Genomic DNA, 13925 nt, shown 5'->3' on the forward strand with positions numbered 1-13925 from the left:
AAGCATTGACAGGGCCCATGAAGATCTCTAAGGGCTTGACTGCTCCAACCTCACCACCAAGGACAGTGTACGTGTGGAGAAAGGGAAAAGAAATAGAAATAGAACAAAGACAAATCACTGGTTAGACCTCAGTTAAAGTATTGTGTCCAATTCTGGGCACCACACTTTAGGAAGGATGTCAAGGCCTTGGAGAGGGTGCAGAGCATATTTACCAGAATAGTATCAAGGATAAGCGAATTCAGTTATGTGGAGTGACTAGAGAAGCTGGGATGGTTCTCCTTCGAGCAAAGAAGGTTAAGGGGAGATTTAATAGAGGTGTTCAAAATTATGAGGGTTTTTGTTGAGTAGATAAGGAGAAACAGTTTCCACAGGCAGGAGGGTCGATAACGAGAGGACACAGATTTAAAATAATTGGCAAAAAAAGCCATGGGGATAAGGAAACATTTTTTTTTAAACTCAGTGAATTCTTATGATCTGGAATGCATTGCCTGAAAGGGTTAGAGAGGGAGATTCAAGAATAACTTTCAAAAGGGAATTAGATATAAACTTAAAAAGGAAAAATTTGCAGGGCTATGGGGAAAGAGCAGGGGAATGGGACTAATTGGTAGCTCTTTCAGAGAGCCGACACAGGCACGATGGGCCAAATGGCCTCCTGCTGTGCTGAAGGATTCTATGATTTTTTTTTTGTAATACACACTACATTATTTTCAATCCTCCAACCCAACCAAAAACTAGCTGTCAAAACCAGCTGCAGGCACCTTAATGATGGCAGCTTAAAGTGCTGTAAGAGGCATTAGGTTAGGAGACAATGTCTCCATGATTGGCACACCTTCTACATTTTAGTTTGAGCATTCAGAAAACATCAATCACACTCAGTTTGACTACCGGAAGCAAGCTGATTGAAAGGTATTTTAAGTATAAGCAGTGGAGCAAGGATAGCAGAGTTTAACCAAGTATACATTGACAGTCATAATGGCTGTGGAATGTCACAATCATTTGAATCACTCAAGTCAAGGACTGCATCGTTACTGGAAGGGAACAACAGTTAGAAATAAAAATGTAGAAATCTTCAAGGCACGTCCAATTTTGCAGGTACTGCATGACCAAACTGAACATGTTTCCTAAAACGAACAGACAGCTTTTGATATTGTCCTTCAGTCCTTGTTTTGAAAGTCAGAATACATAGAGCACTATTGTTCCTTAATTTCTATATTCTAGTATAAAATAACTGATCAGAGGGATGACTTTTGGATAAATCGTTTTGAGAGAGTCACAGAGGCCCTCTCTTTGTAGGCATATGAAGTTTCCTTCCCCCACACTGCCACACAGCCTGTACATATGAACAAGAGTGGGCCATTCAGCCCATGTCTGATCTGTACCTTAACATTCACAATCTATATCAATGATTTGGATGAGGGGACCAAATGTAATATTTCCAAGTTTGCTGATGACACAAAACTAGGTGGGAATGTGAGTTGTGAGGAGGATGCAAAGAGGCTTCAAGGGGATATAGACAGGCTAAGTGAGTGGGCAAGAACACGGCAGATGGAATATAATGTGGAAAAATGTGAAGTTATCCACTTGGATAGGAAAAACAGAAATGCAGAGTATTTTTTAAATAGTGAGAGGCTGGGAAATGTTGATGTTCAAAGGGACCTGCGTGTCCTTGTACATGAGTCACTGAAAGCTAACATGCAGGTGCAGCAAGCAATTAGGAAGGCAAATGGTATGTTGGCCTTAATTACAAGAGGATTCAAGTATAGGAGTAAAGATGTCTTACAGCAATTATATAGGGCCTTGGTGAGACCGCACCTGGAATATTGTGTACAATTTTGGTCTCCTTACCTAAGAAAGGATTTACTTGCCATTGAGGGAGTGCAACGAAGGTTCACCAGATTGATTCCAGAGATGGCGGGATTGTCATAAGAGGAGAGAGTGAGTAGACTAGGCCTGTATTCTCTAGAGTTTAGAAGAATGAGAGGTGATCTCATTGAAACATACAAAATTCTTACAGGGCTCGACAGAGTAGATGCAGGGAGGATGTTTCCCCTGGCTAGGTTAATCTAGAACCAGGGGTCACAGTCTCAGGATACGGGGTAGGCCATTTAGGACTGAGATGAGGAGAAATTTCTTCACTCAGAGGGTGGTGAATCTTTGGAATTCTCTACCCCAGAGGGCTGTGGAGGCTCAGTCATTGAGTACATTCAAAAGAGAGATGGATAGATTTCTCGATATTAAAGGCATCAAGGGATATGGGGATAGTGCAGGAAAATGGCATTGAGGTAGAAGATCAACCATGATCTTGTTGAATGGCAGAGCAGGCTTGAGGGGCCAAATGGCCTACTCCTGCTCCTATTTCTTACGTTCTGTTCTTACCCGCCTTGGTTCTGTATTAATACCCTTGCCTAACAAAAATGTATTAATCTCAGTTCTGAAATTTTCAATTGACCCCCAGCCTCAATAGCTTTTTGGGGGGGGGAGTGTTCCAGATTTCCACTACCCTTGATGTGAAGAAGTGCTTCCTGACATCTCCGTTGAATGGCCTAGCTCTAATTTTAAGGTTATGCCCCCACCAGAGGAAATAGTAGTGACACTTGTGTTTTGTTTGGGTTCAACGTGCATTGCTATCTTACTGTTTGGCCGCAAAATATTTTCCACTGGGTGACCTGCTTAATCACTGCCAGGACTCAGGATCTGATGAATATTGGCACTACACCATACTACAATTACTATAATTAGTAATTACGAATTCTTAACAGTCACAAAACTCCCACCACTTCTCATTTGTTTCACAACGAGCAGGAAAGATGTCAAGGGTCACTTCAAAGCCTGCAGGGTAACTGAATCCAAGATCATGTTCTACTGATTTGGTACCAATTCAACCATCTTCCGTATGACTGCTGGAAATTTCTAGCAAAGCCAAAATTGGTTCCGCAGCTTAATTCACTCAATTCAGCTTCGCAAGTTAGGAACCACTGGCCTTGAAAATAAGTTGTGCATACACGTCAACCTAGAAAACCAGCAAAAGCTGCCCAACAGCTTTAAATTAACTGGCATGGCTCCTCCCCTTCCTTAAAAAAGAAAGCTGTCAATTTAAGGACGTGATTATGATGTGCAAACAAGCAGTTACTTGGGCTTTGTAGCTTAAGCTGTGGGCATGCAAAGCATTCCTTCCCTTGCATTGGTTAGGGCGGCGGGGGTCTTAAGGACATGAAAGTCTGAAGGAGGCAATAGAAATGATGCAGGCAAAACATTTGATACTGAATTCCAAGGGAGTTCAGGAAAACACTCTCCCAGAAAATGATGCAATTTCACATTAAAAATGATGCAATCTGGTTAATGTTAAATATTTGAATGTTTCATAATTGCTTGTTTTTCCTTTTCTCTTTAACAAGATTAAACTAAGTGTTAGCATCAGACCATCACTTCCCCAAGAGATTCCTCAACAGTCACTCTCCCACGTCCAAAACCACTCCCTCCAGGTCAGAGAGTCACTCTGCCGCCACCCCCACCCCGCCCAGACCCATTTCAGAGTCACTGTACCCCAACTCCGTACTCTTTTACAGTGACACAATATCCTCCTTCAACCCTCCCAATTTAAGCTGACAGTCTTCCAACCCCTGGTTCAAGCTGTTACTTTTTCCACCCCTAGTTCGTATTGTGATTCTTCCCCACCCCATTCCTCAGTTCATTCTGGCACTCTCGCACCCAGATTTTTCAGTTGATGTTGGCACTCTCCTTCCTCCCCACCCCTGAGAGCCATGCCCAGTTTCTGCCATCTCCCCAAAGCACTACTGCCAGCTTCTGCTCCCTGCCCTCTCCCATTCACTGCCAACCATTTCCTCCCGTTCCATCTCCTTTTTATTGCCCCCTTCTTTTTTCCCCTTCATGGCCATCCATTTCTCCAGCAGTTCTCCCCTTAACACCACTCCCACCAGAGTCATGTTGCTAATGGGAGCGACACTGAAAACTGAACACTGTAGGTGAAAATTCCTGTTCTTGTGAGAATTCCCATCTACAGTATGCAGAGCCAGAATCACTTCCATCAGCACTGAGGGGAAGGGGCCGAAACCATGACATATTTTGACAGCTAACCCTGGCATGCGGACTAACCCCCAAAACACTGATGGTTGGCATGGTTGACAGGTGCTTGTTCAACACAGGCATTAACCTGTTCAAATAAATTAGCTAAGGGCTCCACTAAAATAGAGAACTTCAGATGAACATTAGTACTCCAGCAATCAATACCATAACTTTGGAGCCACTCTCTCCAGGTACGGAGCTGTGGAGCAGGCAAAAGTGCCTATTTTCTCAAGTGAGGTTCTCTTTTTCCACACGCCTGTCCCTTCCTATCAAGCTCTCCAAATCTTAGCTCAGATTGTGACAATGATGTTAATTCAAGGAAGGGAAAACCACAAGTAAAAACTCATGATGTGTTAAAAACTATACCCTATGCTTTAGTTTTGCAGGCACTTTGATGAGCCCTGGAAAGATATGCTTTACAGCGCTTCAATTAGCTAGAAGAACTCAGGGATAAGAAAAGACCATCCAGTCCAGTTTTTCCTTTGGGACACAATCTAACAACTTCATATTTCTCTCAAAACTGTAGGATCTGTCAAATTCCCTTCACAATCATTGTTTGATTTGGTGGCAACATGTTTCATCCAACTCAAGAGGGGTAAAAAAAAATCTTTATAAGTTTGGCTTGTTTTTGCACATCAGCATAATCCCTTGCTTCTATCCATATCCACCTTATCAATTCCCTTCATAATTTTTAAAATTTAGGTCCAGTGTCTTTTCAAATTATTTTTGTTATTTCCTGTGAAAATATAGCTTCAGCCTCTCGAAAGTTAATGATCTACTTCATTCTCTTTGTAGCTCAGCTCATTTGTTTGATCTTGTCAGCACTACCACTGATGTCAGGAGTGTATGGTAATCTAAATAAAAAGTTCTTCATATCTTTCAAGCTACCAGAAGCTCAGGGTGCCTAGAGGAAAGTGCTGGGCACTGCACATAACTGACATTTAAGTTTTTCAAGAAAGTGACAAGAATGAACATTTTATTTGAATGGAACCATCTTCAGAAGGGTAAATAAATCCACTCTATGAGGAAGGAAAGAAAGAACAAACTTGCATTTATATAGCACCCTATCATATCTTCAGGATGCCCCAAAGCACATCATAACCAATGAATTGCTTTTAGAAGTACAGTCACTGTTGTTATGTAAGAAAACGCTGCAGCCAATTTGAGCACAGCAAAGTCCTACAAACAGCACATGAATGAAATGACTCATTCATCTCTTTTTAGCAGTGTTGGTTGAGGGATGAATATTGGCCAGAACTTCCTGCTCTTCCAAAAATAGTGCCCTGGGATCTTAAAGCCCACTGGAGCTGGCAGACAGGCTCTCAGTTTAAAGTTACGTTTGAAAGAAGGCATCTCGAACAATGCACAACTCCTTCAGTACTACACTGAATTGTCAGCTTCGCTCAAGTCCATAGTGAATGCTTGAACCTACAACCTTCTGAATGGGTTTTGGGGTGGGGAGGTGGCCGAGAGTGTTACCAACTGAACCAAGCTGATGCCAAGATCAAAAACATTTATAGAAATTCAGAATTCAATAATCTTGGTCATGTACAGCACTTGACATGTATTACGGTCAGAAACTAAACTGCTCAGTTGGTATTTCTACTCAGTAGACACAGCAGGAAATCCCAATAGAAAAAAACTGCAATTAAAGCTCTTTGGAGAAACATACTGCAGATTTCTTATTTTAATATTTACTCTTTCTTTGTACAAAGCCCAAGAAAAGTGAATTCAAATTGGCTTTCCTACACTCACTCACGTTCCCATAAGGTTAATGTGCTTGGTAATGTGCCGCGCTTGACGGGTATTATTATAGCAGGAATATACTTGGTACTTACTGCGATTAAGATTTGGGCACTGTATTATATATCCATTAGGCATCAAGATGATTTTGACATCTTGCAGAATGCCCTAAAAAAATCATAAATAGGGGAAAATGAGCATAAGTGACACAAATTTAGAACATTAGTATTCATGTGGCTGGAGTCACTCACAAATGGCTTGAACAATTTCTTAGAAAGAACAGTCAGACGTGTCAGGAATACATTTTGGTTCACAGTACGATGGGGAGCAGTGTCTTAACAGTAATTAGCCACTTAAGTCTCATGGAAGGCTTTTATCCATTTTTAAAATCAAAAAGTATTACCCTAGCACTCATTGTAAGGTTCCATATCATAGTGTTCTTTACTAATGTATACGGCTAGTTGACAAGCCTCTCTATCAGGATTGGGCTATTCACATGGCTTTATGGTGTGCCTATTTTGTAACAAGGTCAGAGTGCAATCATTATGTTAAATGCACGATGAACATTTGATAATGTGAATGATTCAATCACTAATTGAGAAACTTTTACAGACCTGTTAATTTTTGTTTTGTGAATGAATTCACAAGCTATTGCAAAATACTGTTACTATGTATAAAATCAATATCAGCAGTTATCAATCAGGTTTAAATTATTTCAAATGTTTGATATGCTTATTAAAGATAATCAATAGGTGTCTTCACAGTTGTTGTTCAAGATATATATTTTTAGCATCAAACCAGGCCAAAGAATCAAATACATCAGAATTTGTTCAGCAGACCTGGCCTGAGCAAAATACAATCCTATGCCAACTTGGTTCCTACTACAATGAAGGCAAAAATTTAAAGCTGTATTGTACAATATTTTGGGGGTGGGGACAGGAGAAAGAATATCATTCCATTGAGTAACCACTTTGCAGCATTTAACAGATGACCTGGCTTTACAAACCACCGAAGTTGCAAATTAGTTGCATTATAAATTCTCCCACCAGCCCTCAACCAAACACAGACTCAAATTTATGGTTACTTCTTTTTGCAAAATTTCTGAACTTTGAATTCTTTAGTAGGAGAGCGAACAAGTGGAAAGAGCAAGTGCAGAATTGCTAGCGTCAAACACCCGACCTATTCCCAACCAGGTAGATAAGGGGGAAACCAGTGGATGTAGTATATTTGGATTTTCAAAAAGCATTCGATAAGGTGTCACACAAGAGGTTGCTACGCAAGATTAGGGCTCATGGGATTGGGGGTAATATATTAGCATGGATTGAGGATTGGTAACCGGACAGAAAACAGAGTGTAGGGATAAACGGGTCATTTTCGGGTTGGCAGATAGTAACTAGTACAAGGATCAGTGCTTGGGCCTCAGCTGTTTACAATGTATATCAATGACTTAGATGAGGGGACCAAGTGTAATGTATCCAGGTTTGCTGGTGATACAAAGCTAGTTGGGAAAGTAAGCTGTGAGGAGGACACAAAGAGGCTGCAAAGGGATAGAGACAGATTAAGTGAGTGGGCGAGAAGGTGGTAGATGGAGTATAAAGTGGGGAAATATGAAATTATGCACTTTGGTAGGAAGAATAGAAAAGCAGAATATTTTTTAAAAGGTAATGTTGGCATCCAGAGGGATTTGGGTGTCCTTGTACACGAATCACAGAAAGTTAACATGCAAGTCCAGCAAGCAATTAGGAAGACAAATGGTATGTTAGCCTTTATTGCAAGGGGGTTGGATACAAGAGTGAGGTCTTGCTGCAATTATATAGGGCTCTGGTGAGACCACACCTGGAGTACTGTGTACAGTTTTTGTCTCCTTAACTAAGGAAGGATATGCTTACCTTCGGGTGGGGGGGGGGGGGGGGTGAAACGAAGGTTTACTAGATTGATTCCTGAGATGAGAAGGTTGTCCTATGAGGAGAGATTAAGTAGAATGGATCTATATTCTCTGGAGTTTAGAAGAATGAGAGGTGATCGTATTGAAACATAAAAATTTTTTTAAGAGGGCTTGACAGGGTGGATGCTGAGAGGCTACTTCCCCTGGCTGGACAGTCTAGAACTAGGGGTCGGCCATTTAGAACCAAGATGAGGAAAGATTTCTTCATTCAGATGGTTATGAATCTTTGGAATTTTCTACCCCAGAGGACTGTGGATGCTGAGTCGTTGAGTATATTCAAGACTGAGATCGATAGTTTTTTGGACACGAAGGGAATCAAGGGATATGGGATTGGGCGGGAAAGTGGAGTTGAGGTAGAAGTTCAGCCATGATCTTATTGAATGGCGGAGCAGGCTTGAGGGGCTGTACGGCCTACTCCTGCTCCTATTTCTTATGTTCTTATGGCTGAATTTATAGTCATCCCAAACATCAACCCAGTGTTAAACCGGACACCAAATAATTATCCTGGTGGATCGAAGAGCCAGAGTTTGTGAAAAATCAATTAAAATTCAGCAATTGCATTTTAGTTGGTTTAAGCAAAATTAAACTCCACCCCTCACTAGTCTCCCGACTGGTGAAATTTTTTTTGCAGATAAACATAGAGTGTGTATCGTTCCACTGTACAGTTATATAAGGCTGTCACTGGCCCGGTCCCAGGAGTTAGGACGGTCTCTTGGAATGAAACAAAGTCCTGGCACAGTGAATGCCAACTGTTCAGTCCTCTAGTTCTCCACTCTTTACAGGATGTGGTCTCAAGCCATTTGCTCTCAGGTAGGGATTTCCATACAGGATATACAAGCCAACTGCTCAGCTTCTTAGTCGGATTAACCCTTCAGAATGCAACGACTAGACAATCTGCAGCTAGACCATATTTTTATCCATGAAACATTTTTTTTTGAAGAAGGGAAGTAGATGATTTTTTTAAAAGCTTTTACAAACAAAAATACAATACAGTAACACTTTGTAGCTTTATTATGGGCCATTTTCACACGCACCCCAGTTAGCCAGTTTTAACATAAAACCACCATCACCACATTCAAGTCTAACATTGCGCAATGATGAAATACTTAGAAAACAATTTAGGATTCCAAAGTGAATAGCTGGGACCAATTTACAGAGGCCCATCCAACTAACACATGACCTGGTATTTACACTGAAGATTTAGCCCAACTAATCTAATTCACAAGAATGAAGCGAACTAAAACCCTTCGAACTGAAAGAATACACAGTCATTGTCTGAACCCTTGTTCAGCAAAATACTGCCAAAATTAATCTTTTAAATAAATAACCACAAATTTCATGATTTGTGACAGTCATGACAAATAAGGGCCAATTTTAACTCTCTCTACCTGTTGCAAAATAGGTGGTAGCGGCCCAAAAAATGGCGTCGGGTCACTTACAATCCCATGTATGCCGCCATCATGGGTAGGGTGCCAAAATGGGTGGCTGGAGCCCCCACCTGTTTCAGACAGGAGGCCACTTTAAATATGCAACTAGAGGTACTAGGACATACCTAGGTCTCCAATTAAAATTTCGAGGTACAAATGGGTGGAGCATATACCGCGCATGCTCCGCCCATTTGTAACAGGTGAGGTGCAGCCTAACCAGTGGTCCTAAAAAGGTGCTGTCGGAGGCCGCTCAGAAAACAGTCCAAGAAATGGTCCATTTTTTTTGGGTGGGGCAACGAGGAGCAGGAGTGCTCCTCCTGGGCGCATAAAAAAAAAATCCAGCCTGCTGCCAGCCTATCCGAGCCTATGGATATGTACCTCATGGGGTCTGCTTACAAATGCATTGATGTTGAGCTACCAAAGTACTTTATGGAGGCATTTGAAGGGTGCTAAGCAGCCTGTATTTGGGGATATCCATCAATCAGTCCACAACCCACATCTGTGTGGTGCTGCATAGCCATCTGAGTGAGCTACAGACAGAATGTGGCCACTTTAGAGCCTTCTACACTGCAGCCTCCACTGGCCAAATCATAACCACAGGCATAACTACCATAACAAGTGCTATAACTGGACCTTTACAGATCTTAAGACTCCAATCTACAGCAGTCAGTCTTGTCTGGATTCAGCATGTCGAGAAAGCCATCACAAAGGGATTCACCAATCTCATTGTTACACACCAGTCTGTTCTGACATCAATGTGCAGGCATACTGAAAGAGTGTGTCCAAGAGCAGGGAAATGACAGGAGCTGGCATGGCCGATGATGTCTCTCAGCGCATTACCAGAACCAAATCTCCTTGCCACCCCACTCAAATTGCTGGATTTGTCCTTCCAAACATATTGGCTCATGCAGTCACTGGATCATTTACTGTAGTGCCTTGCAGAGTCATGAACTGACCCTGTACAAATTGATCCAGTTCCAGTTCTGATGAAAGGTCTTCGACCTGAAACGTTAACTCTGTTTCTTTCTCCACAGAAGCTGCCTCACTTAATGAGCTTTTCCAGCATTTTCTGTTTTTATTTCAGATTTCCAACATCTGCAGTATTTTGCTTCAGTACAAAGAGGTACTGGGTCACCTCCAGCCCTACAAGACGATGACACCCAGCAGCCATTCACTTGACTTCGATTCTTCCTCCCACATGGGAAAACTTAGGAGCAATCAGAAAATGGAAGATACACACCACACACTTACGCTAAGGAAAAGTGCCATGGCAAAATACACCTGCACCATACACTGTCAAGGGTTAATAAAAGTTGATGTGACCAGTACTGGAATGTAACCTGCTAATTCATTTGGTATGAAGTCCATTTGGGGAGAAATAATGTGGTATTCATGGGTGTTGATGTGCAGCTGGACCCAATGGCAAGGGCAGTAGGCAGATGTGGAGATAATTGTTACGCGGTGGAGGTATAAAAACGATTTTGTTCCAACTGAGCTTCTTGTTCTACAGGCAATTTCTTATCAACGTCTGCATTTTGCTGCCTTTCTTCTCCTGACTGCTCCATGGTTAGGTCCCTTTGCAAATCAAAGCGGGACAGGACACAGCAGACGATAATCTCAGAGGTCTTGTTGGGCTGAGCTGTAATACATCCTGATGTGTCCAAGCAACAGGCTTGCTGTTCAAACTTGCCAAGGATGTGTTCCACTGTGACCCCCTTTTCAGAAGCGCGAGTTGCATTTTACTTTTCCTCAGGCCTGGTTCTTGGGTGACGCAGTGGTGCCTGAGCTGCAGGGCATATTCTTGGCCCCCCAGCAGCCATTTCTGCAATCTGCTTGGCCCGTTCAGATAATGCTGGCACCGTCGACTGCAGCAAGATAAAGAAGTCAAGGGAGCTGCCAAGCAACGAGCGTTCACATGCATAATTTTATTCATGGAATGGTAACTCTTTCTATTCATGAATGCAGTTGTATGTACGGCCACGAGTGCAGTAAATTAAGCCCTGGGAATCCTGTGACACACTGTTGAAGGGAAGCTTTTCCTTGTTGCCGACTGCTTTCTAGAGGAAAATTAATCAAATCACTGGCCTTGGCAAACAATGCGTCACCGATCTGCTTGCTGCAAGTGTGCGCTGAAATTTGGAAAGTGTGGCAAAGATCTCTTGCGCTGAGGTGGTTGGAACCGGCTGCATAAAAATTCAACACAGCTACAGACTTGATCAAAAAAAAATACAAGAAAAATAAAAATGCCAAAGCAGAATTTGCCTTTAATAATTGAAATAATTACCTTTCCTGGAACGTGACCGTCTTGGCCAATGTGTGCTTGGAGCAAGCACTGACTACAGACGCATGGCAGAAACCAAAGTTTTTAATTTTGGTTCCATAAACTTGGCTTATATTACCTTTAGTATAGAAAATTGAGGAGTGAACTGATAGAGGTGCTTAAAATGTTAAATGGATTAGATAGGAGGGTACATACAGTTCTCCATACTGGCTTCTAAAGGCCTTTTTGAGTGGAATGTTGAAGCATCAGCAAGTCACATTCAGCCCTAAAGTAACTGAAAGAATTTTCCAATTTAGATAGCGGTGTGTGACATTTTAAGATTTGAGAAAATGAACACACAGGCACTGATAATGCAGTCAGATGTACCTGAAACGCTGCAGTGCTTTGGGCACGAGAGACCTGTATCATAAAACATGGAACCCTGAGGCCTACTCTGCACTCAATGCATAATGATGTGCAGTAGGAGCACTTTGAATGCTCGGAGCCTCCATACAGACCATGCGTAAGGCTCTTTAAAAGGCTGAATACAATGCAGCTGAGGGGGGATTCAAATAATGTGATCTGGAAGCTTAAACAGCACTGGTTCATCTGAGTATCCATATAAAATGGGCCTTCACAAATCTCAAACTTTCCCACACCACTGTTCAAATTAAAAAATTACTTCAGCCATGTTAGGACAGAGTTTCACCGTGTCCTTGCATCACAGATTTTCAATGCTATAGCATTGGCAGCCGTGCCTTCAGCTGCCTAGGCCCTGAGCTCTGGAATTCCCTCCCTAAACCTCTCTGCCTCTCTCCCCTCCTTTAAGACACTCCTTAAAACCTACCTGTCCTAATATCTACTCATGTGACTCGATGTCAAATTTTGTTTGCTCCTGTGAAGCGCCTTGGGATGTTTTACTATGTTGAAGGCACTATATAAATGCAAGTTGTTGTTGTTAAAAGTATAATTCTGTTCTTTCTGTATCTCTTAGCAACTAACGGTTTCCTCACTATTCTGGACAAAATACATTCCGGGAACTTTTTGGAGCCTTCTTGACAGCTGTTTAAAACTCTACTGCATCTCTTATCTGTCACTGTTTGCACCATTGAAGCTGCTAATGAGTTCACCTGCTTGCTGCCTATGCATATCCCTATGGGCAAAGTTGTGGAGGAGACAGAGGATGAGCATCAGAGGAAGTATACCAGAAAGGTGCATTTGGAACTTAGACTTTATTTGAACACACTATTGTGTCAGCACTCACATACAGGGTTAAACCCTTGTATATGAACCTGTCCAAAGACACCAGCTCGTGCAGGCTAAGATTCCTGAAGAACGCCATTGCAAAACTGTGCACAATCCTGCAATTGGTCTTACCAGCCTGTTCCAGCACAGGGACAGTTCTGCTGGCTTCCTGCCAGCCTTTAATATTTCTTTTTCTCAACCAACAATGTAACTCCCTTGTAAAATGGTTTATAGACTTTGCATCAGCAGTCATCATTTTGTGCCTAGCAGCAAATGTTTATATTTCACAAACTGTAACATGTGCTGTAATTGAAAACTTCAGTCTCTGCCATGTATCTGTACTCAGTGCTTGGCCAATGCACAATCCTGAGCACAGGGTTGGCCAAGAGGGTCACATCACAGGAAAAGTAGTTATTCCAATTATTTAAGGCAAATTTTGCTTTTATTTTTCTTGTAGTTTTTTTTGTCACCAAGGTAAGTGGGAATTGTGAGACAGAACACCAGCTAGAAAATGTACATGTGCCATCCTTCCATCTACAAACATGGTGCCTTCAAAATAAAATTTAAAATGTTGAAATTACATAGAATTTACAGCAGAGAAACAGGCCATTCGGCCCAACTGGTCTACACCGGTGTTCATGCTCCACACGAGCCTCTTCCCACACTACTTCATCGAACTACCACCATTACTTTCTATTCCTTTCTCCCTCAAGCACTTATCTAGCTTCCCCTTGAAGACATCTATGCTATTCGCCTCAACTACTCCATGTGGTAACAAGTTCCACATTTTAACCAGGTTTTTAAATAGGTTTCTCCTGAATTCCTTATTGGATTTATTAACTATCTTATATTTATCATCCCTAACTTTGGATTCTCCCGCAAGTGGAAACATTTTCTCTACGTTTACCCTATCAAACCCCTTCATAATCTTATTGACCTCGATTAAGTCACCCATCAGCTTCCTCTTTACTAGAGAAAAGAGCCCCAGCCTTTTATTAATTAAGAAATGGCAAGAAATTCAATATAGTGCAGAACTGCCCTCTGGAAAAAGGGAACAAATCTCTTTCCTATAAAGACTCCTGTAAGGAATCTTACAACACCAGGTTATAGTCCAACAGTTTTATTTGAAAATCACAAGCTTTCGGAGGCTTTCTCCTTCGTCACCTGACGAAGTCCATCACCGGCATCTCCCAGTCCATCACCGGCATCTCCACATCATGAC

The 13925-nt window shown here is 41.9% G+C and overlaps 1 protein-coding gene across 5 annotated transcripts in view; it reads right to left on the minus strand.

Annotated features, from left to right (window-relative positions):
- Positions 1-13925, minus strand: part of LOC137328029 (protein kinase C-binding protein NELL1-like) — a 617180-nt gene that overhangs the window by 556675 nt on the left and 46580 nt on the right. For all 5 annotated transcript variants that reach the window (XM_067994100.1, XM_067994101.1, XM_067994103.1 and 2 more), the window contains one exon: positions 5922-5994. In XM_067994100.1, coding sequence (XP_067850201.1) covers positions 5922-5994 — 73 coding nt within the window. The remainder of the gene's footprint in view (positions 1-5921; positions 5995-13925) is intronic.

Source organism: Heptranchias perlo, chromosome 12, assembly GCF_035084215.1.
Source record: "Heptranchias perlo isolate sHepPer1 chromosome 12, sHepPer1.hap1, whole genome shotgun sequence".
Lineage (NCBI taxonomy): Eukaryota > Metazoa > Chordata > Chondrichthyes > Hexanchiformes > Hexanchidae > Heptranchias > Heptranchias perlo.